Here is a 23,185-nt window from a genome sequence, read left to right as displayed (position 1 = left end):
ATACTGAGATGGCGAGGGTAATTCTGGTTGGTATTGTAGAACCTGGGGGAAACATTTCGGGATGTACACATGGCTGTGGCTATAAACGCTGCTTTTAAAACCTTTAATGAATATTCATAATAGTTTCTACTTTTGTACTTAGGAATTCAAAGTTATCATTCTGCCTGACTCCAGCCTTGTATTCCATCCTTAAGGAATCTGAAGAATTTGGCTGCACTATCTGCCCTAAGTCTAAGTGCTAATTTTCTGAAAAAAGCAGCAGCGTATGTGTGAGAAAACAAGTATGTACAAACCTATACTCTCAGTAAGCCCATCTAAAGCCACTGAAGTTAGCAAAGTGTTTGCACTGACTTCGGTGCAATTGCAAATAGGGCCTCAGTGAGTCAGTCTGTATTCATAACTAAAATGGGCCAATGCCAATTCTTTAGCCCAGAAAGCAGACGGCAGGGCACAGCTCTTGCCCACAAAGCTGAGTTTTCTTTACCCCTCTCTTGCCAAAACAAGTTGCCTTCGTCCATGCTGCCCATTGGGAAGAGCCCCTGGACTGTTTTAGGGCATTGCATGGAAGACTGCTACATGGCATGGGACAAAACTGTGTCAGGGGACACAAGCTGTACAGACAATCACAGGACAGAGCACAATCCTATGTCGGTTCTCTTTAGGTTATGTATATCATCAGTCTGAGGACCTATCAGCCCACACCATTTCATTGATATTAAAATTATCGATTTTTAAAACGTAGTACAATAGACCAGGATTAAAAGAGACTGTGTGTGTTTGGATTGTTGGATTGGTTTTGGGGTTTGTTCGTTTGTTTTGGGTTTGTTGTTTTTTTTTTTCTTTTTTTCCTTTGTGTGTGTGTGTGTGTATAAATGTAATTTGAATAAACTTTTTTTTTAAAAAAAAACTTTAATCTTGATTGTACCTGAGAACAAGGATTTTGTATCATATGATTTCTTCAGTAACTCCACCCCCGAAAACTGAGATTTATAAAAAAAAATGAAGGCAGAATGTTAAACTCTGAATAACAAAGTAGCATTTCTACTGTATATTAAATAATAAGGTGTACAGTAACTTCCCATTGAAGTTCATGGGAATTCTGCCAGTCATCAAAGATTGAAACCTAAGGAATTTTAAATTAATATGATTTTCCAAATGTCTCTTCATGGCTAAAAAATCATTTTAATTTAAACTCTCCTGTCAAAAAGAAAATTTCACACTAAAGTTTTCACCTTGTAACTCTGTAATAGTGGCAAAGATACTTATACAAGTAGTAATAAATCATGTCACAGTTTGGGACTAGGTTCTTATTGATAAAAACTGTCATAGGTATTTCTATCACTGGATCTCATCTGATTTACCCTAGGAGATGACCTATCTTTTTTAATTTTAATTTGAGCACGGAATGATGCAACAGCGGGGACACCCTAACAGCCCTTGTGGGATTACTGTTGTATTTTTTACATTGTTGCCGAAAAACTGTCAGAACTACTCCCTTGAGCATGGCAAAATAAGGATTGCAGGATCAGGAAATCTTGGCAAAACCGTATCGACTTCAAAATTATGTTCATCTTGGGTCACAGTGGGACTGAAATATAGAACTGAATTTTCTGAGAGCATCCAGCTGGGCAGCAGCAGCTTATGGTGGAAAAAGGAAGGGCAAAAGCAGAAAAGGCATCTTTCACTGAATGTGCGCAGCCCTATCTCCAGTGATAAGGGCAGTTTAAGAGGCTCCTTCCTTCCTCCACTCCAGCTGCTCATTCCCACTTTCCCCTGCCACGATTCAGCGCGCGGTCACTGGGGTCACACCCTAAAGCAGACTTACAAAGCGATCTGTTAATGTTTAACGTTAAGATGGATCATTTTGCTAATATTTATCAGGTAAGAGGAAGGGGGACACGACCCACAACCCGCCCCCCCCTGCCCCAACAAACAAAATAACCCCACCATCGCCCTCCATTGCTCCCTGAAGTCTTTGCCACCCCTACTTGCTTAAAATATTTTGCTGTCAGGGAGCAAAGTGCCTCATCTCCACATCGTTGCTTTTTGAGACCCTTATCCCGACCGGTGTGGAGTGGATCTCACTGCGCACTGAAAAGCCTGTCAGAGCAAACAAAAACCGAGAGAGATTTGCACCTCACAAGAGGAGCTCAACAATTTGCTGAACTTTCCCCTTGGTCACAGCAATCAGCATGGAAGATGCTGCCTTGATTTTATGCCTCAAAGGCTCCAGTATTTCAAATAAACCCCAAAATTACATAGAATACAAATAAATGTTTAAAAATGCTGGTTCAGCACATTATGCGTGTCAGAAAGGAGGCTATGTCTCAAAATCTCTCGGACTCCTAGAAACATATAATTCAGGCAACTCCTACGGGTTTCAGAGCTGAGGGCTATGAAATTCTGAGAAAATCTGCCCAGTCAGATTCAGATATCCCGGCAGGGATGGCTGTTTTGATGCTCAGGCATAACAATTTATCAGTGGTTATCAGCTGAAGGGATCAGATAGGTGCGCCACGCAACGCTGAGCTGCCTCTATCAATGTCAGAATAATCCTATGCCTGTCGTGTGGCAACTTGTAGAGAGAGGCAGGTCCTGCCACCTTCATTCATACAAAATTGTACCTAACACCATGGAATAGCCACAGGGAAATCAGGGAACGAGTCAGTGCAATTTGGGAGTGGAAGAATCCAGGCTGGCTCTGACAAAGAGGAGCATATAGTTAACATCTCTGTTTGGAAGTGATGCATATTGATTCTTTGTTTTATCACTTAATTTCTTCCTTTCACCAGGGTAATGGCATTTCTTTCCTTGTTAGGAGAAATCTGGGAGCTGTTCACATCAAATTACATCAGGCAGGTATGTCATTATGTCATAGAATACCTGACAACATGACAATGCCTCATACAATCTGATGTAATACAAATTATTATGTTCCCTTTCATCTGCTGCTACTTTCCTTATTTAACAGTACGTTTTGTAGAAACAAAACGTAATTCCCAAAAGGTCATTGGACAGTCTGTATTTTCCCAAATAACTTTACTAGCAATACACTACATGGTATCTACTGAGCAAATCCATGAAGACTCAGGCCTATCTGAAGAGATATTGGTCCTTGGTAAGGAGGAATTTAAACTTAAATGAATCTTTAGCCATGACAAACAGTTAGAATATTCTGGATATTTAGATTAAACTTATTTTATTCTTGATAGACTCCTTATAGCGGTCTGGGATGCACCTGGAATTTATTTGTACTGCACTTTTCTTTTTCATGGGTGGCCTTAGGTCCTTGCCAGCTTTAACTCCATTCTCTCTGCTTCTTCCCTACTACCTTTTTAAGATCTTCGTCTGTTTCCTCCTGGTTTTGTTTACCTTTCTTTTCCGATTTAGTTACAGTCTGAAGAGCTTTCTCCTCCTTAGCTTTCGGTTTGGCCTTTATTAGCCCAACTTCTGTTGTTTTAGTCTCTGCCTGCTTGACCTTCTCAGTCGTCTTTGCTTCTCCTTTTCCATCCTTCACTTCCTTTTTAACTTTTGCTTCCACTTTAGTGCTCTTTACTTTCTTCTCCTCTGCAGGTAATAAAGGAAAAGCTTTCAGTGTCATTCTTTCCCCCCAGAATAATACACAATACCGTTTATCTTGTGCTATTACTAATGAGTATTTCTTCACCACTGACACATGGCTCAGATCTTATGAAAGATATAATCCCCCAAAACCAGACAGACTTAAACAGAAATATGAGATGCAAGCATGTTTTCCCTTCAGTCCTGTACCAAGTATTTGGCTATGGCAAATAATATTCAATGTTTTTAATGACAATATGTTAGCTTTTATGGCATAAACTAGTCAAACACAAGTTGATCATGAAGCAAACAGACACGGGAGGTACTTCCAGGTTAAATCTGAGTAACTTTAGACTTCAGAGATCAGAGCTAAACTCTGTTGTAAGTGTCACAGATTTAAATTGTGGCTATTTGTAAGGGTCACTGTTACGCACTGATTCTAGGTCTGTGCCCAAGAATTCTTGAGTTCTTGAGTGTCCCTCTATGCCAATTCCCCAGGCTGAAAGACTAGTCTGAGACAGGCCAATTCATGATGTGCCCCACGGCAGAGTGAGATTTCCAAGTAGAATTACTGAATTGTAAATATCAGTGGCTGAAGCTGTACAAAAGTTGACGAGATCAGGAGTATTCCTTCTGCTCATATATATCAGCAGCTTTTTCTGATCTGAGACATGGGTGCTGACAATAACTGTGTTTCTAGTTCACTTCAGTGGAAAATACAACAGTAATTTAAAATGCCACTGAATATGGTTTAAACTAATCTGTTTCGTGTGGTGTTCACACTTCTGTTTTCTTCATAGTTCTGAAGGTCTCCGTCCTTGAGGCAACACTTGAATACAAGAAAACCCATGGCTTCTGTAAGACTCTGGACTTCTATTTCTATTAAGACGCTGAGATGACTAGACTGATTTTATCAATGTGTAAACTGAATAGTTCTACCTATTCTAAACCAGAATACAGATACTTTTACAAGGGTCAATTCCTACTTTCAAACAAAGCCACGGCATGACCAAATATATTACTGTCTAGTGAAGAAAGAATTTCCTTAACTAGTTATTGTGAAAATATGTTATGTCAAATCTCTTACTTCTAGGCCTACTTCTACTTCATAGGGAAACAGTGGTTCATACCTTTAATTTTCATCTTTGAAACTTCCACATATTTTAAAAGACATCATGCGTACAACTAACACCTGGATTGTCTAAAGACATTTTAATTCGAATTTCATTTTAATTTCATTATAATGTCATGTAGCTGACTTTTCATATGCATTATATTCTCTGCTCCAATAAACTAAAGTTTATGAATTTTAACGTAAATTCTGGTAAAAATATAGTATAAATAAATAAATAAATACCTTTGGGAGGAGGTTTCTTTTCAGCTTTTTCATGTCTTTCAGGTTTGTCTTTTTGAATTACTGGAAATGAGTACAATTGTATATTAGGGAAAAAACGCAACAAAGAATGAGAAAATATTGCTAAAACACAACAGTGTCCCTGGAAGTTCCACATTTTTTCATGTTTCCTGTTATTTGGTTTGCAAAAATCTTACTTCTTTTTCTCAGGTTCACACACACTGGGGTAAAAAGCTTAAAAATATCTGTAGAGACTCACTTGACCAGGAGACAAGGCAATCAGACACATCTGAAGCTTTGTAGGGAGGGCTTATACGGCATATTCCAGATGCCCCAAACCTGCTCTGCTCAAGCTCCAAGCAGACACAGGCTTGATCCAAGCAGACACAGCCAACGGGAAGCTGTGCAGCTACATTTATCTTAGAGAAAGTGGGTTTTCTTAGCTTGGGCTCGCTGTCATACAAACACAGCCACAAGCCTGGTGCTCACTCCAGAGCCTAGCTCGAGTGAGTTCATGTCTGCTCAGGATACACTGTGTAAACACACGCAGTGCAGTGTCCCAGAAAGGCTGTTGAAAAGTTACGCAGAGACGTCTATCTTGGTTGACATCCAGACATATTGCCAGAACAAAACTGCCTTGAGAGTTAATTACACTTCTTTCAAGTGATAACTGCATAATAGCAACATCCTCTCTAACTGAATTCCAGCCTGGAATTGCTGCCTATATGAGCCATGATTGATATTTAGGCTTGTTTTACTTTTAAGATAGCTGTTTCTTAGACGGTGTGTTTAAATAGCGTTCATATCACCGAAGCTTTCTGAACCCTTTAACAGAGGCTGAAGAAGTACCCTAAGCCTTTTTATCGGGTGTAGAGAAAACCTCCTGACCGTGGGGGAAGCAGCCACCTGATTTTCATTACGCCTGTTCCCTGAAGTTGGCCTGGAGCTGAGCATCCTCATGTCCTAGGGCCTGCAAGTGGCTGAAATGGCCCCTCAGCGCTGCTGGCAGCGGATCCAGTTTAGAGCAGCCCCCAGACAAAAGGGAGGTGAGCCTGGCAACGGATAGCTCAGCACACAGACGGCACGGAATGTGCCTTAGGAAGCGCTGAAGGCGACGAGTGCCCCAATGCACTGAGTCCACCCACAGGGACTCGCACGGCATGGAAACTATTCAAGAGAGGGTAACACGTCGCTTTGCAGCAGCAAATCTCCCCAGATGCAAAGTGGCCAAATTCTTCATAAAATTTTCCAGGCAGTGACTAGAGTCATGGCTGCTATTAAACACAATAAAGCTCTAAGCGATTATTTGGTTAGCTAGCAGAAGATAAATGGGTAAACAGGCTGGCTGCTCGTTAGGAATATCTCAGCGATTCTTGGAAGTTATTTGCTTTTCAAATCTACAAAGACACTGTGGGCATTTATTTTATATGGATTACTTCAGTGTGATTTCACTTTATTAAAAAAATCCTACACTTTCAAGTAGAAAAAATGAAAAAATATCCCTTTTCAAGAGAGACTGGACAATGGCTGCCTTTCAAAGTCTTTCAAGGCTTTAAGTCTTCATTCTACTTTTTCTCTTTCTTCACTCCCTACTTTCTGTTTTACATTTCTATTTAGAGTAAGGTCGAGTCCAATAAAGACTGATTTCTACGTCTGAATCTGTATTGTCTGCATGATTCAAATTAAACCTAATTAATTAATGTGTCCCACCATCATCAGGTTAATCTGAAAGCCATAATAGACTGATGTCAAGATACATTGCTTAGGGGATTTTTGTCAAGAGTTAACTGAGTAAACGTAAGAAGGGACAAAGACTGAAACCTAACTTCATTATAGAAATATCTAACTTCACAGACAAAACATTCAAATGTTTTCAAATGCCTTCAAATGCCTTCAAATGCCTTCAAATGCCAAGAAATAATAAATATTCGACTTTAAAAAATAGCATAACAAGGCAAGCTGATTGGATTTTTAAATCCCCCTGTCCGAGTCATGGTTAAAGATGGAATTATCAGTCAAAAGAATACTGAAAATCATCTCTTATACATGAACCTGCTTCAGAATATATATGATAATTAGTAGATATGTTAATCTTAACCTAAGCCACTTCTGCCATGGAGGACAGTACAAATCATGTATTGAAATGAAAATGTTATAGCAAAAAAATAATGGCAAGAAAATGAAAATCTATTTTTGCTTATCATGAAGATCCAGACTGAGAGTTAGTAAACACTCTTGCATTAGGTCTGCGCCAGATTGAAAACGGATACACAAGAGAAAGCCTTCTTTACAGGCAAATTACTGAATCCCATTGTGAAGGAAAAGACATCAAGGAATGGAAATGTAACAATCATAGGCTTATTTCTTTAGCTGCACAAGAATGATTTATAATTAGGTCTGTGCATCAAAACAAGAGAACTATGCAAGAAATATACGCTGAGCAAGGTTTCCCTCAGGGGCTGATCAAGACCTGCTCAAGCAAAAGTGAGAGCACCCAAAAAATATACAGCATGGACTATAAGAGCTTTATACTTTAAATACTCATCTCCACACTCTTCCAAACTATATAAGCACTAAAAACCTAAAACTGTACAATATCTAATACTAATTACCTTTAGGAGGTGCTTTCTTTTCATGTTTTTCTGGCTTTTCAGGTTTCTCTTTGTGAGTAGCTAGAAATAAATAATAACAACATTAATGGTTATTAAAAAAGAGAAATGTTGCATTTTAAGTGAGAAAAAGGAGAAAAAACATCAAGAAACACAACCAGGCACCGTGGCTATCCATAGAAAGAAAGATTGATTCAGCTGCTGCTGTCTCTTGTTGATGCCAAAACACGTGATTTGAACTTTCAAAAACTCATCTACCACCCTGAGGTCTCTGCCATCAGCTGGGGGAGGAATGGCCTTTCTGGCACAACTGTAATCCCATGAAAGAAGTCAAGAAGAGTCATGCTTATTTGAGTTGTTTAGTCATTCATTTTGTTTTGTTTATTAGTTTTGAATATCTTTAATGGTATTCATTGGTTTGTTTTGGTTTATTGTTATTTTTGAGCTTTCTTGTTTATTACTTTGGTTCATTTCTGAAGGATTTTCTGAACTCCACATAACAACTAACGGTTTTTCCAGCTATGAATGATTAAACACTATAATTAATTACAAATCTAATTGCAATGGCATTATAACTAATGCTCTTTGGGGCTTTTTGTTTGCTTTTAATTTCCGCTTTAGAAATTGAAATAAAGTACACTGTAGTGACTAGATTTCTAGCTCAGGTTTCAGAATACACCTGGATTGTACAATAGTCACTGAGTGGTGGGTAGCCTGGAATATTCTCCTATGTGGGCTCTGATTTGCTAAATTTTTGCGATGCATGTTTACACAGTAAGTTGTCCACGGGTGCGCAGAACTGATATTTGTATGTGTCGGTATCCCCTGAGGTAGCCTACAGGGACCAGGCGTGTGAAAACACTTGGCTGCCTATTTGACTCCGGCATTTGAGTTTATACTAAGAACACAAAAATGCATGCATGAGCATTGCTATGTACTCTCCAGCCTTGTGCCGGTGTTTCAAAAGAAAGTTCGAATTGTGGAAGACAAAGCAGTGCTGGATACCTATTTATTGCAAGTAGCTACGTAACGAATTAGTCCTGTCCTATTCAATGCCTATGCAATATGCAAAAACCCTGCTCAGTATTGTATTTAAAATGATTTTTTTTCACATGGCCTGCCCCTTTACCTTTGTTTACAGGTTGTCAGGTGTTTTTCCTGGATGACCATATTCTCTAAGCAACCGTATTTACTGTGACTGCTGGAAAGTCTCAGAGATTACTGGGAGATTATACTAATCCAGAGAATAAAATACATTAACTCCCTTCCTCAGGAAAAAACACGAAAAACATGCAGAAGGAATACAAAATGCTACTCTGTATGTCTGCAAACATTAATATGATCTCATTAATTTCATTTGTCAAGTTCTATAACACTTTTTTCCAATCAAGGGGATAGATAAATGGAAATTGAGTAGACAATTAGGATCTCAATGGGGGTACCACAAAATGTAAAATAAGTTCTGACATTAAATTATTACCTGTGTGCCTTTCCTTTTTTTCAGGTTTTTCTTGTCTTTCCAGTTTGTCTTTATGTGTCACTAGGAAAGAAGAAATGTGCTCATATTTATTAAAAAAAAAAAAAAACAAACATGGAAAAACTTAAGAATCAAAAATAATTCTACCAAGATAAGCCTTAGGAGACAAAATGACAAACTCTGTTACTCCTGAGATACCCGTTGTGTATCTGCACAGCACATACCACGTAACATGGGTGTGAGCAGACAGCTCTAGCTAAGGTACTGCTTACCACCCAAGCCATGGCAGCGAGCCTCAGCTGTTTGCTACAATAACATCATTGCTTCCAATTGTCTGTCCATTCCTGAAGAGAGATTTTTCAGAAACCGTCAAGGACTAAGCAGAGCTCACAGTAACTGCTGCTGCCTGCACTAAAAAGAGGACATTACCTGGGCCACCCCATACTCTGTCAGGCAGAGGCTGGTAAAAACCCTGGAATCAATCCTGGAGCATAAGAGCATCACATGCACAAATGACACGTCTGTCACTTGCCAGCTGGCTTGAAATGGATAACCAGTAATGGATACGGATAGCTAGTAATGGACATGGATAGCTAGTAATGGACACTAACTGAGATCAGTCCCTGGCAAGGATGATCTCAGAGACATAATTAGATGCCCAGTATGTGCAAAGTAAAAGCTAACATTATGACAGTGGAAACTGTGTTATGCTATCCACTCTGCCACATAACATTTTCCACTCACTTTTCTTAGGTTTTTACACAATAATTTTCCAGGCAAGGGGAAATAAGCATTTGGATTTTAGAGCACTTCAGAAAAATCATCTGTGAAAAAGCAAGCTAGCTTTAACTCTAAATCCTGCAGGGATTTCATCCCCATTCAGCAAAACTCCCTTTGTCAAATATGAAAAAATAAGGAAGTTCTTTTACAGTACCTTGAATACCATATCTAACTGGAAGCAAAAGAATTTAGGCGAGGAATTTTCAGGCTTTCACTTTTTTTTAGCAACATAGTGAAAAAATACATGAGCGAGTTCCTGACATAGCTGACTCAGTCACTTCTAAGTGACTGAGACATTTCTAATTATTCTCTGTGTCATTAGATAACTCTCCTAAACTTCATCACAGAAGTTGATTAGAAATTAGAATAGGATGTTATTTACTCTCTCTGTTATCTAAATCTTGAAAATGAAATGTATTTACAAGAGAAAATAAGCAGTTAAAATACAGGGATGCAGTGAAACTTTCAAAAGGTGAATACAGAGGATCTCTACATGCAGTAGTGTTTTAGTAGCATTTGTAGCAATAGTTTACTAAACAAAACTAAGTAATACATTCACCTTAAGATAAAATACAGATAGGTAGACAGAATATTAGTAGGAGTTATGACAAGTTAAGTAAGTATAATAATTCTTATTTTTCTTCATTGGTTATCTGAGATTGGCTGGGATAATTTTTTCCTGTTGTAAGAAACTTTTAAAAACATTAAATATATTCTCCGACTAAATCAAATTGAAAAGTTTCCCAGGTTTTCCACAAAATAACAGAAGTCTTAATGATCCATTCATGTTTTAATATGGGACATCATAGTCTCTGCTTTGTCACATTTCCAAATCTCAGAAAAAAATTCTGTTCTTACCACTGTTCCATTTTCTAGTCCTAAATATTCAAACAGAAACCTGAACTTATGTGCCTGCCGTTAACCTCTAGAGTCAGTTTTGCTAACTCAATGTATTTTGAATAATTTATATAAAATGGAAAAGCTCCGATCAGAGACCATTAGAAAGGCCTAGTCAAGCACAGATTTCAAGAAGGTGCATATTCACTTGGGTTGTGAGACTCACGTTCTTGGTCTGAAATAAATCAGCTGTGGCTGGATATTGGGTCTTCGCCTTGTTTGGGTGATTATTATGACCATTGCCTTACTTGCGCTTTCAGAATGGGTTTCTTCCTCCAGTCTGAGACTTCATTAATCACATTTTTATGTAAAGGGCATGTTCTCAGAAGGCTTTAAGTGTTTTGACAAGTAGGTGTGTTCAAACAAAATTCCATTTTGCCAAAAAATTCATCACAAGAGGCAAACTAGATGGTGGCTTTTGGAGCCCAGAGCTAACTCATGAATCGTGGGTGGAGAGGAAGCATTATCCTCATTCTGACTCCTACAACAGGCGGATCTGTAATTTGTTGTTGGCATACACCAACAGCAAATTAGTAAATCCTCTCTAACACCCTCTCTCCAGCGTCTCTGAAATGATTCTGGGGAAATTTTTTTTCTAAGGCAGGTCTCTGAAGCAGAATGCCTCCAGGGACCGTGCCCTCTATGTTATAATTTACTCATTATGTTCTGCTCAGATGTATTCCCAAAGACAAATATTATGCTTGGATTTATTAAAGAAGAATAAAAAAGGCACCAATTTATGCTCTGGGCATCTTTTACAGAAGTTAATAATACAGTAAAAACTTATTCATTAATCTCGGAATATTATTTTAGCCTTTCTGCAGAGTGATGAATTCGAAGTACTTTTAAAATCCTCATTCTCCTTCCAGCTGGCTTTCATAACACCTCTTGCTTCCTTAAACATAATTGGGATTTACAAGAAGGATTTGCGAGTCAATAGATTATACTGTTTTGAACCACTGGTAAAATGACAAAGAACATCAAATGCTGAATACGTACCCTTTAGGGGTTCCTTCCTCTCAATTTTTTCTTGTTTTTCAGGTTTGTCTCTGTGAATTACTAGAAATAATAAAAACAAAACAAAACAAAACAAACAAAACAAAAACCCAAACAAACAAACAAACAAAAAACAAAAAAACACAGTAAGTCTGTAATCTGGAGGTATTGCGTACGCTTATTATTATTTCACCAAAATGATCAAGGAAAAATATTTGCAAAATGAAATAATGGATTTTATCTCTGAGTCATAGGTACTAGATGATGTATAGTCCTTTTTGCCAAATAAGTGATTAGTCAGCAACCTTAATCTAATCTGTGGGATCTCTTTTGGTTCCATTACACAAGCACCCTGACTCTAAGATTTCTGACAGAGGAAATTATTTTCGGTCTTTGACAGCATTGCTTTCTATTCTTAACAAAAAACAGCTAGCATATTGCTTTCCATGCTCTTTTTTTCTTTATTTTTAGCTGTTACTTCAGCCACAGGATGGATTAACAAGAAAACACCTCTTTTAATCAGAGCGCAACTTCAGGAGGAGCAGCTGTTCAAAACACAACCAAGTACACGTCACGCTAGAAGCAGGCAAACACGAATCCTTACAGACTCTCTTGCCCACCCAAATTTCAGACCCTGTTTTCGGACACGGTTGTATTCCACAAGGTTCAGATAGGCAAAAACATTCCTTGTCAACCTCTACCACTAAAAGACTAGCGTTCCGCAATTTCAGGGAAAAAATATTTTCTTTGCAGTACCCAAGTTTCTGTCAACAAGTAAATGACAGAAAAAACAACTCAGACTAGAAGACAACTGGGAGTTTTATGCACAAGCCCAGTAACGTTTTTGCATACGTTCATTTCACCAGCTTTGCAGCAAATGTCATTTCACAGAGGTGCAAGCATTTTTTTTTGGTTGGTTAAATATTTCCTCATTAAAAAATAGGCCCATGTCTTTAAGAAAAATCAGTCCAAACATTCATTAATTTCATTATGTTTTGCATGTGCTTGCATTATCCAAATACGTTTCCAGTCATAACAGGTAAATTATTGTTGATAACAATTAGCAGTACAGTGGAAAGAGACTGAAGGGAGATTTTTCAAAGCCTTTAAGGAATGGGGACAACCAATTTAGACTGAAAAAACAGGCTGTGAAGAACGCAGCAGCACCAGCAATGTATTATTGAATGAATTACAGACTGTAACTCATTCAATTGCTTTAGGACATCTAGTAGCACACCAAGGGGAAGCAGTCTCCTCTCGCCCTATACTGTGCAGAATTTAGATGATTGAATATTTTTGCAGAAACTGTAGCATGCTTTTACATCTTATATTTGTATTAGCAGGTGCTAGCTCTGTGCAAAACACTTTGAGCCAGCTTGTTGTCAGTTTTGGATGGGGCAATAGCACAGTTTTGCAAACAATAGCTCTGTGATGGTCAATGGCAGTGAAACACGAGCTCCTGCACATTGGACAAAAGCCCTTGTAGTCTCTATGCCAAAATATACAGCTGAACTATGTGGAACAGACTGGCAAACAGAAATCTTGGTTTTAGCCACAGAATATCTTACTTGTGTTAGTTTATTCTATTCTGCATCCAGCTCTGGAGCCCTCAGCACAGGCAAGACATGGACCTGTTGGAGCGGGTCCAGAGAAGGGCAACAAAAATGATCAGAGGGCTGGAGCACCTCTCCTATGAGGACAGGCAGAGAGATGGGGTTGTATGGAGAAGAGAAGCCTGGAGAAGAGAAGGCTTTGGGGAGACCTTATTGTGGCCTTATTGTGTATTTCAGTACTTAGAGGAGGCCTACAGGAAAGATGGGGACCGACTTCTTAGTGGTGCCTGTTGCAACAGGACAAGGGGTAATGGCTTTAAATTCAAAGAGGGAAGATTTAGACTAGATATAAGGAAGACTTTTTTTTACAATGAAGGTGGTGTAACACTGGAACAGGTTGCCCAGAAAGGTGGTAGATGCCCCATCCCTGGAAACTTTCAAGGTCATGTTGGACAGGCCTCTGAGCTACCTCATCTGGTTGAAGATGTCCCTGCTCGTTGCAGGGGGGTTGGAGTAGATGACCTTTAAAGGTCTCTTCCAACCCAAACGATTCTATGATTTTCCATAGCATTTCCCTACTTCATGCATTGGTAAAAAAAAAAAAAAACAAAAACAAAACGAGCCTTGAACAACACTAACTGAACTGTCATCAGACCTTAAAGCAGACACAAAAATCTAATTTAAGGTTCCTTCACATCATCAGAATGGTATAAAGGGCTAAAATGCAAAGAAACAATAATATTTGTGTGGACTCCAAGCTAAAAACATGGAGAAGGTATCAGTTCACCCCTTCTTGAGAAAGAAAAGTAACTTCGTGTATCTGGGCAGGGAGCCTGGAATGCGGATAAGCAGAGACAAGGCTGGCATAAGCATAAGCTATTTTTCTCTTCTCAATGATAGGCTGAAGACGATCTCTGGCTAGTCCAAAAGCCCTGTCCTGTGTGTTGATATCCCCATACCCTCAGAGCTTGCTAATCTCAGGCTGTAATATTTACCATTACCTCTTATGGACACTGTCAGAGCTAAAGGCTTTTGGGTAGAAACTTATCCGGGGAGGGCAGGTGTTGCCAAAAATTAAAGGGTTCATGTTTCAGGGCTGTGATGACTGGCCATTTTTGACTCTTCAGTAACAGTGCAGCAGGGACACCCAAGTCCACAGAAGGGACCAAAGTCCACATTTCCTCTGACAAACTTAAATATGGTTTTTCTTTTGCATATTAACTAACTGTTTTTTCCCTCTGAAATGTTTTCATGTTCAGCTTCATATGTAGTCCTAAAAGCCCTGTCACAGAAAATACTTCACTGTCCTCAGATCTTTTCCAGATTTAGTCACTTGGATATCAATTTCTTTGTAAAGAACTTAATATATGCCCTTTTTAAAGCCCACAGCGCTTAGGTGCAAGCATGAGGTTTTAGAAATAAACTAGGCTGGCCATATTGCCATGTTTCTGTGAAAAAAAATAGAGTTAATAAGATTTTCTTTTTTGCATATAAAAAATAAAGAGAAAGCACATAAAAATGTTTGTAAGGCTGCAAAGTCAAGCACTCTTCAGCTGAAAAATGCTGGAACTAAAGCTGCTTATTCAACCATTTTATTTTCTTTATGACACACTTTGTAATTAAAAGATCACCTCCTTTTTTTTTTTTTTTTTTTTTTTTTAAATAGGATGCTGGATTCATCCAGAAAAAATAAGAAGAATAACTAAAAATAGTTTTATGACACTTGTCTAAGCTAAATTTTTCCCACAACTTATAGAAATTTTCTTGGACTTCCTTGCAAATACCAAAAAAGCATAAACTCAGAATGAACTGTTATTAGCATTGGAAAAAACACAACACCCCAACTTAATTTTCACTAACCTAGATTTTGAAAATTGCTGAAACATTTTTATATGACTTTGAATGAAAATTCAGCCTGAGGCAAAAAGATGAGCATGAAAAATTTCATCCTCAATGACAGGAGTGTGGTAAATTTATAAATAATCTGAAATAGGAGCTTATAATGGAAAATTTTAAGGTAATTTAACGATGTATTCCAAAATTAATCGTATATTTCTACCTTCTTCCCATAAAATTAAAAAGAAGAAGTATAACATATACATGAAAGATTTTTACAAATTTCAGTCATCTAATACTATATTTGATTTTCATCAAATGGAAAACATAGTGAAGGGGAATTTAATTTAGTTTTTCTTCATTAAAGCATTTGAGAGAGAGACATTCCCCATCCCAAAAAAGCAAGTGCAAATAGAAGAGATGTAATAAGGAGGCACTGATTCCATACCTAAGGGAAGTAAAAATAGTTTCCGTCTGAGTACGTCTTAAGTCTGCTGCTCAGTATAAAGCTAGGTGATGAGTGCAATAAGCATGAAGCAGAGATTGCTTGCTCCAGCTAACTGACTAAGTGCTTGTCTACAGAGCAACACTCAGGAAAGTTAAGATAAATGAACTAATACAATGAAGTTAGAGTGCATTAGTCAGAGAGCATTAAATCTCTGTGTAGATGCTTTTATTCAGAAGTAAAGTAACCTTAGATGGCTATAACTTAATTCTTCTTGAAGGAACACTCAAAAAAAATTATTTTTTTAAAAAAAAAAGGAAAGGGCTTGATCTGGGGTGGAGTACAGGCTTCCAGGTCCAGGACAATAAGCTGAGGAAATTTCAGCAATTAATGAACTGTGGAGGCACCTGAACTCATTGCAAACCACCTCAGTTACCTGTGGAGGGGGACTGGGCTTGCCTCTGAGCTTGCCCAGATTTTCACCGGCCGCCAACAGACATGACACATTGCTCACAGCAGCGCCTAACCCTGTGCTGGATTTAGCCTTCAACACCAAATGTAAATGCCTACATTAGAGCGAAACAATGTCTCAAGAGATACGTTTGTACAATTTAAAATTAGATTTAATTGCAGCAGTCAGACAGTGTTACATCCATCTGAATTGAGATTTAGGTTTGACAGCTACTGGTGGTAGCCAAACTGCCCACAGCATTGGCTTCACCCTTGGCTGCTGTAAGCCCGCACAGCTAAATAAATACTTGACGGCTGTACCTGAGCCGCTACAGCTACATCGCTATCTGTACCATGTTACTTAGTTTAAAGTTAACTCAGGTATATCTGTAGCCATACCTCTAGAAATCGGGGTAGACAGCCCCTGTGTCAAATGTTAATATGCCATTTAACTTGCTAATTTTGCCAACTTATTTGGGTTTCTAGTATATTGTGCATTTGTATGGTTCAGCTCTATTTATCTATTCAGCTGTGTCAAATACCTTATCCTTCAGCTACAGCAAATTAAATTATGGGGATACATTGTATTTGTCTTTATAATCTCATAATTGCTAAATATATAATCTCACAATGCTAAAACACAAACAGATTTATTCTGTGATGTTTAATATTTGCATTATCAGTTGGGCACTATTAGCATGTTGGTAGAGGTAGGAGGGACTGATATGTGCCAGGCATAATAAATGAAATAGTTTTGAAGGTCTTGGAATCAATTTGTCAAATCAGGCTGAATTCAGAAATACTTTCTGAAAAAAATCAGAGGTTAGTGCTAATTCAGAGGCATGGGAATATCTGTCCTGATATTACTGTGATTTAATCTATGGCTGTCTGAGGTGGCATTTCCTCATCATACTGTCTTCTTCCATCCCTCACTCCAACAATAACGTATCAGCGAAGCATTTGGGAAAAGCCACACAGTAGATCAACCTTTTCCCATTCCTTCTCAATGCCTGCTGTAATAACAGATATTTTCCAGAAATGCAGGTCAATTCATTTAACTGCTAACATCATTTTTTCATAAAAATCAGAAATTATCAGATTGTTGGATTGATCAGATAGTTGGATCAGATTGGACCTTCTATTAGACAGAAAGTATATACTTCTATCTACTTTTATCTCAATATATTTTATTGTTGTTCTTCCTTGTCGCCAAAGGATTGCGTAGTTACCTCTTCTTCATTGATATCAATAGTGATAGTTATAACACCTACTTCTTAAACAGTCTTCATCAGCAGCTCAGAGCCTTGCAAATTCTGTGTATGTCACAAAATGCCAGACTCACAGGAGTGAGGACAGGACAGACTGTCCCATCCCTCAGTCTCTCCCCTCCGGGCAACTCTCCAGCCATGACTGACCCTTGCAGTGGCCCCACACTGAACTCGCCCCAGTTTATTGATGTCTCTCCTGTACTGGGAGGCCCAGAACTGGACGCAGTATCTAGGTATGGTCTCATGAGAGCTGAGTACAGGAGGATAATTAATCCTTTGCCTCCACTGACTCGTCGAGATCCTGCTTATACAGCCCAGGTGCTGCTGGCCCTTGTGAAAGTACTAATACATCAAATAAATTGTAAAGACCCTATTTTGTAGTGACTTTGTTCTTATGTGTACACGTAATCATGAAATAATTTAATTTCAGTGCTCTTAAGCATGAGTAAATGCTCTGTTGAATCATTTCTCAGGGTATTTCTTCTTTTTGGGATTAAATTGACTAAGTACAATAATTGAAATGGACTTAATTGCTAGTAGTTTATCAAAATATTTAATTAAAAGCAAATTTTAGGGCACAAGTTTGCCTGGCTCTTAATACTGTAAGAATCTTTCATAATTTCAGCCACTTCCATCTGGGATTTGCATTCATTGTCTCTATTCCTCATATTTCAGTACAATCTTTTAAAAATGAAGCTTACGGATGGAACTCCCTTGTAAATCCTGGGTCTTGGATTCAGGGAGTTAGACTATTCAAAAATATACTTAAAATTATTTTTAAAACTCTAGTGTCCCCATATTTTTGGGTGGACGACTGAAATCTGTTTGGGGTATTTGCTTCTATTAAAAACATTCATTTTACCTCTAGATTTTTCCTATTAAAAAACAATCATAAAATCATAGAATCTTCATGGTTGGAAAGGACCTTTGAGATCATCGAGTCCAAACAAACAGACACACAAAAAAACCCCTACAATCTCTGCCACTAGAGCATGCCCTGAAGTGCCAAATCTACATGTTTCTTAAACACCTCTAGGGACGGTGACTCACCACCTCCCTGGGCAGGCTGTTCCAGTGCCTGACCACTTTTTCAGTAAAGTAATTCTTCCTAATATTTAATCTAAACCTCCCCTGCCGCAATTGCAGACCATTTCCTCTGGTCCTGTCATACAAATAAAAGATTGTATTTGCACACGCTTCTTGGAGGTACTTTAGAAGGTAACAGTAAAATTCCCTGAAGATTCATGCCTTTATGTGCTAGCTTGAGGCCAGACAGAATGTTTTCTTATAATTGTTTCTCCTATGTACAAGATGCATTTTTGGGACTAAATATGAAAATGAAAAACAGAAAAAAAATATTTGTCATGTGCTTCAGTAAGTGGTTGTATGACAAAAGGCTGCATTATCAGGCATATGCATAAAGGGACTTAACTAATGACACCTGAATGCTTTTTTTCTGGCGTCTTATAACTTCTTAGTAATCATTTGTGTTTTTAGAACACTGTGCTTGAAAAGACCTTAACTGGGATGCCTTGCTAATGGATCTGAGTTCATTATTGCCAGGCTAACCCACTGATACCCTAAAAAATTCATTTTCATACAACATGATTTATTAAGTAGTTGGGAAGCAGTTCTAGGCACTCCAGATGACCCTGATTAACACAGAACTGGAAAGCAAGCACTAGAGGTATAAAATACTATAAAAACACATAAAGAATATATACAGAAATTAATATAATTGTGTGAGGGAGGGTGTATGTATATACAAACACACCATTTTTAATGCTTCCTCCTGACTTCTTGCTTCCTCCTGCCACAACTAAGCACAGCACTGGTGCATCAGGGAGATGCTCGTCAAATTTTATGTGGCCTAACCTTTACAGAGAAGGCTTTCCTAGGCAAAAAATCTGCACATATCCCAGGAAACTTCTTTGTTTACATGACCTCTGAAAACTGGTCCAAACCAGTTCCTCTGTGGATTTTTGGAAAGTGCCAGTTAGAGGAGATTACACAGTCTAAAAAAGAGCAGCTTCTCAAAATGGAGGCTTTTCTTATCTTTGATACACACCTGGCTCACTGTTAGCCGTGACTTCCTAACTTGGACGGCACCCACTGGCCTATAAATTCGCTTTCCTCCTTGCCCAACACACTTCATGCCTTTTGCACCAGAGGAAGTTCATCAGCACTCTACTTTCTTGCACCTTTGCTACAAAAAAGATTCCTGGATAAGTTTGGTCAGGGGAAACTTCTTATGAATGTGCATTTACAATATAGCCATGCAAACATAAAATTACACTATTTCTTAAGGTATAAGGTATACAGATTTTTTTGATCATTTACAGTCTGTGCTAACTAATCTTTGAATGCTTATATAATACAATAGTGGTAACATATATAGTTAACAAATACTCTGTATATTACATATATATATATAGGTAAACAGATAAAAAAATACAGTTACCCTTTGGTGCTGCTCTTTTTTCATGTCTCTCCGGCTTCTCTTTATGAATTTCTGAAAACAATGCAATGTAGAATTATCAATATTAAAATAATTTTCACACACGAAAATATCAGATGCATTCACATAATAAAAAATAACTAAGTGCGTCAAATATTTTAGCAGAGATGTGGTTTTATCATTTGCATATTCAGAACGATATACAATAAAGTTCAATTTTACATATATATGCAGACAATATATATGGACAAAAATCATAACATTAAATGACTTTAATATTGATTCTGTTTTTAATTGAGCAATACAGCTAGTTTTAAAGTCAAGCTGGTCTGTAACAGCTATACAGTAAATTGTTGGTCATAATACAAAAACCCCCATGCTTTTACTAAACATTTTTCCTGTATGTATCTGGAGTTGTTTACCAGGATTAGTATTTTATGTTTTCCAAATTACCTTTGGAGGGTAAAAAATGTTCTTTTTACTTCATTTTCTAAATTTTTTTAAAGCTCAAATGCTCAGTTGGTAGCTCCAACACACAATAAAAGTTAGACTCAATGCTGTATACAAATTACAGAGATAAAAGTTGCCAGGTTAGGGATCGTTGTCTCAGAGAATGACTCATTTTAATCATGCTGTATACCAACGCACTGAGAACTGCCTTGTTAGAAGAGGAAAGTGATAGAGTATTTTCCTGTCCTTGCTATGCCATCTCTTTCGAACAAAATTCTTCACCTGTGATGTTGATATTAAATTATTGCTATGTACCTCTGCAACCAATTTTTTCCTACTGTCCTTATTGTGCCAAAACCAGGATAATTTAAAGAATGCAAAATGCTGAATTTGAGAAAATGCAAAGGAGAACTAAATCAAGCTTGCATAGCACTGTTTGCATATAGTGGTAGAAATTTAAAGGGCATTTAGTATAGATGCACAATAAAGTAATTAAGACTCTACAGAGTGTCTGTTTTACGGTATTGGGCACGTATTTCCTACAGTAGGAAACCGATATTAATTACTGGATCAAATTCAGCTTTGACAAAAGCACATGCAAGTCTCACTAGACTCTATGGGAGGTGCCTCCTTGAATTTTAGGGTTAGATTTGGTTAGATTTGATCTGCAGGGTCTAAATAACAAGAACACTGACCCCAAAATTAATCCAACAGAGAAAAAGTTGTGCATATTACATATCAAGTCTAAGCAGTTTCTTTAATGCCTATTGAAGACAACTGAAATATTCCACTTATACCCTTAGTTATTTGCTCAGATTGTAACAGGATGCACATTGCTGAAGAGATACAGTAGGAAATGGTATTTTCCCTTCCCAAGACTCTGATCTTTGCATAGGTCCTTGAAAATAAATAGAGAAAGTTTTTATTGGGTAGTATTTGCCATCTGAAATAATGATTATGTCTGGTTTGCAAGACATGTAACTATTCTGTGGCATCAGCCTATGTTGTCTTCAGATAGAGAGAACATTATATCCCTGAGATAAAGGGTAATAAAGGCCAAAATACATATTACTGTTAGCCACTTATGTATGGCAGCATAACTAAGGTAATTATAAGATGTCATTAAGCTAAAAGGACTTTCTTTCCAGTTTTAATCTTGTTCTTTGCAGCCTGGGTGTGTGGTTCATTTATTGTTCTATAAACCTCAAAGGTAGTGATTAGGAAGAAATCATGCCCTATTGATTTATTGTATTTCAGCTGAGCCTGGATTATTCTTCTTTCTACAACTATGTGAGGATTTCTTTTCTATCAGCTGAGAGAACCTAGTTGATGGATTTTCAAACTTTTCCCACCTGTACTGCTTAAAAAGATGCATAAACTAGTTTAGGTAGCATAAGTGGTAGGAATGGTGCAAGACGAGACGAGCCGGAGGATTGCTCCCTGAGTCTGAGCACACCTGAGCAGCTCTCCACGCTGCTGCTCCAGACTGCCTCCAAACCCTGACTTAGTGCATTTAAAGAAAGCTGAGTCGCTTCCTCTGCGTTCCAGCATACAGCGGACACATACCTCACCCAACTGAAGAGGTCATCCTGCACACAGATGCAAATAGGGCCCACTAAGCGGTAAATCACATTCTTTGGGCAGTCTCATCTACACAGACATATATTCCTTGCTTGCCTTAAGATGCCTCAGCTGCGCTGGGTTCCCACCGTCTATTATGTGTCCCACTACAGAAAATAAGCCTATTTTTCTTGAAAAAATAAGTATAAACCTCAGTTATTTCTAAAAAAAGGCTTTTAAAATTACAGTGGTTTTAGGGAATTTCTTATCGCCAGTTTGACTGCAAAATATATATGGAGCAATGACAGTAGAGCTGCCCGTCTGAACCAGCCTCACACTGCATCAGCGGTGAAGTTTACTTGACACAAATACTTCAGCAAGGTACACAAAAAGATATTTTCTAGACAGCTGCACCAAGAATCTCATCTAACTTGCAGCCACAATTAGGATACCGTCCATCACAGAAAACCCTACGCAATTTCCTTGAAGTGAAATACATCTTCATAATACATAAGTGTGTGTATATATGTTTTTATATATTGCAAAGGGTGCCATCATTATGATCTCTTCACAAGCTCCCCATTATAGTTTGAACCATCATAAAAAATTGCAGCCTGGAACACATCAATTCTGATACATTACGATCTAAATTTTCCCAGCACAAATAAATCTAGTCTCAATATACGCTGATCTTGATCAATTTACAAGACAGAAAATAGCGACTCTTTGCTAACACCAAAATATTTAAAATAAGGAAACACATTAGATTATTGGAGATATTTTTTTTCTGCGCAGAGAGTTTTGATACTCTCTGCTTCATCTTTTATGACAAATAGCTTTAATTTTCTAGTAATCACATCATATCTTATTGCTGAGTTGACAGAGCGGCTATAATATCATAGAAGACTTACATGGCCAGTTTAAAGCATGCAATTTATCTCTATCAATGTGACACATTGTTAATAAATCCTAAATATTATGAATTCATGTTTAGAAAAATGACAGAATCAAGGAGCAGCAAGGATAATCTTTGTCACCACGGCAACCATCCTGATTCTTTACGAGATGACAGTATGGTTTATTAAATTATTGTAAGGGAGTACGTATTTTAAAAGCTGTATTTCATTGCTTATTTTCTTCAGTTATCAAGTAGACATGAAAAATTATCTTTCCCCGTGCATTTCTTGGGTTTTGAACAGATAAGTACTTCATTTCCTTAAATATGGATATTGCTTGACGCCAGTTTCTCTAGACCTCAGGTCTTGTGCAGATATACAGAACATGCAGGGTGATTATTTTAAACAATTCCAAGAAGGGAAGCTAGTAGTCTCCTACTGACCGTATCAAGAGGCTGAAAGGAGATATGTTCAACTATACTGTTAGCAGGCTGATATATTTATGTACTGTTGACCCAAAGCAGGCCCTCACAGCCAGCAGAGGATCAGTATCGCAGTACTGAAAATCCCTGCTGAACATGCAGTTTGGGCACCG

The 23,185-nt window shown here is 37.9% G+C and overlaps 1 protein-coding gene across 19 annotated transcripts in view; it reads right to left on the bottom strand.

The window, feature by feature from the left end:
• The window catches only part of TRDN (triadin), a 236,903-nt gene that overhangs the window by 148,050 nt on the left and 65,668 nt on the right, over positions 1 to 23,185 (bottom strand). For all 19 annotated transcript variants that reach the window (XM_054194837.1, XM_054194845.1, XM_054194850.1 and 16 more), the window contains 6 exons: positions 19,688 to 19,738; positions 11,678 to 11,737; positions 9,005 to 9,064; positions 7,528 to 7,587; positions 4,919 to 4,978; positions 3,373 to 3,567 (listed from right to left, as the gene is read on the bottom strand). In XM_054194837.1, the coding sequence (XP_054050812.1) occupies positions 3,373 to 3,567; positions 4,919 to 4,978; positions 7,528 to 7,587; positions 9,005 to 9,064; positions 11,678 to 11,737; positions 19,688 to 19,738 (486 nt within the window). The remainder of the gene's footprint in view (positions 1 to 3,372; positions 3,568 to 4,918; positions 4,979 to 7,527; positions 7,588 to 9,004; positions 9,065 to 11,677; positions 11,738 to 19,687; positions 19,739 to 23,185) is intronic.

The sequence above is a fragment of the Rissa tridactyla genome, chromosome 3 (genome assembly GCF_028500815.1).
Source record: "Rissa tridactyla isolate bRisTri1 chromosome 3, bRisTri1.patW.cur.20221130, whole genome shotgun sequence".
Classification (NCBI taxonomy): domain Eukaryota; kingdom Metazoa; phylum Chordata; class Aves; order Charadriiformes; family Laridae; genus Rissa; species Rissa tridactyla.
This window is presented reverse-complemented; position numbering and strand designations above follow the sequence as displayed.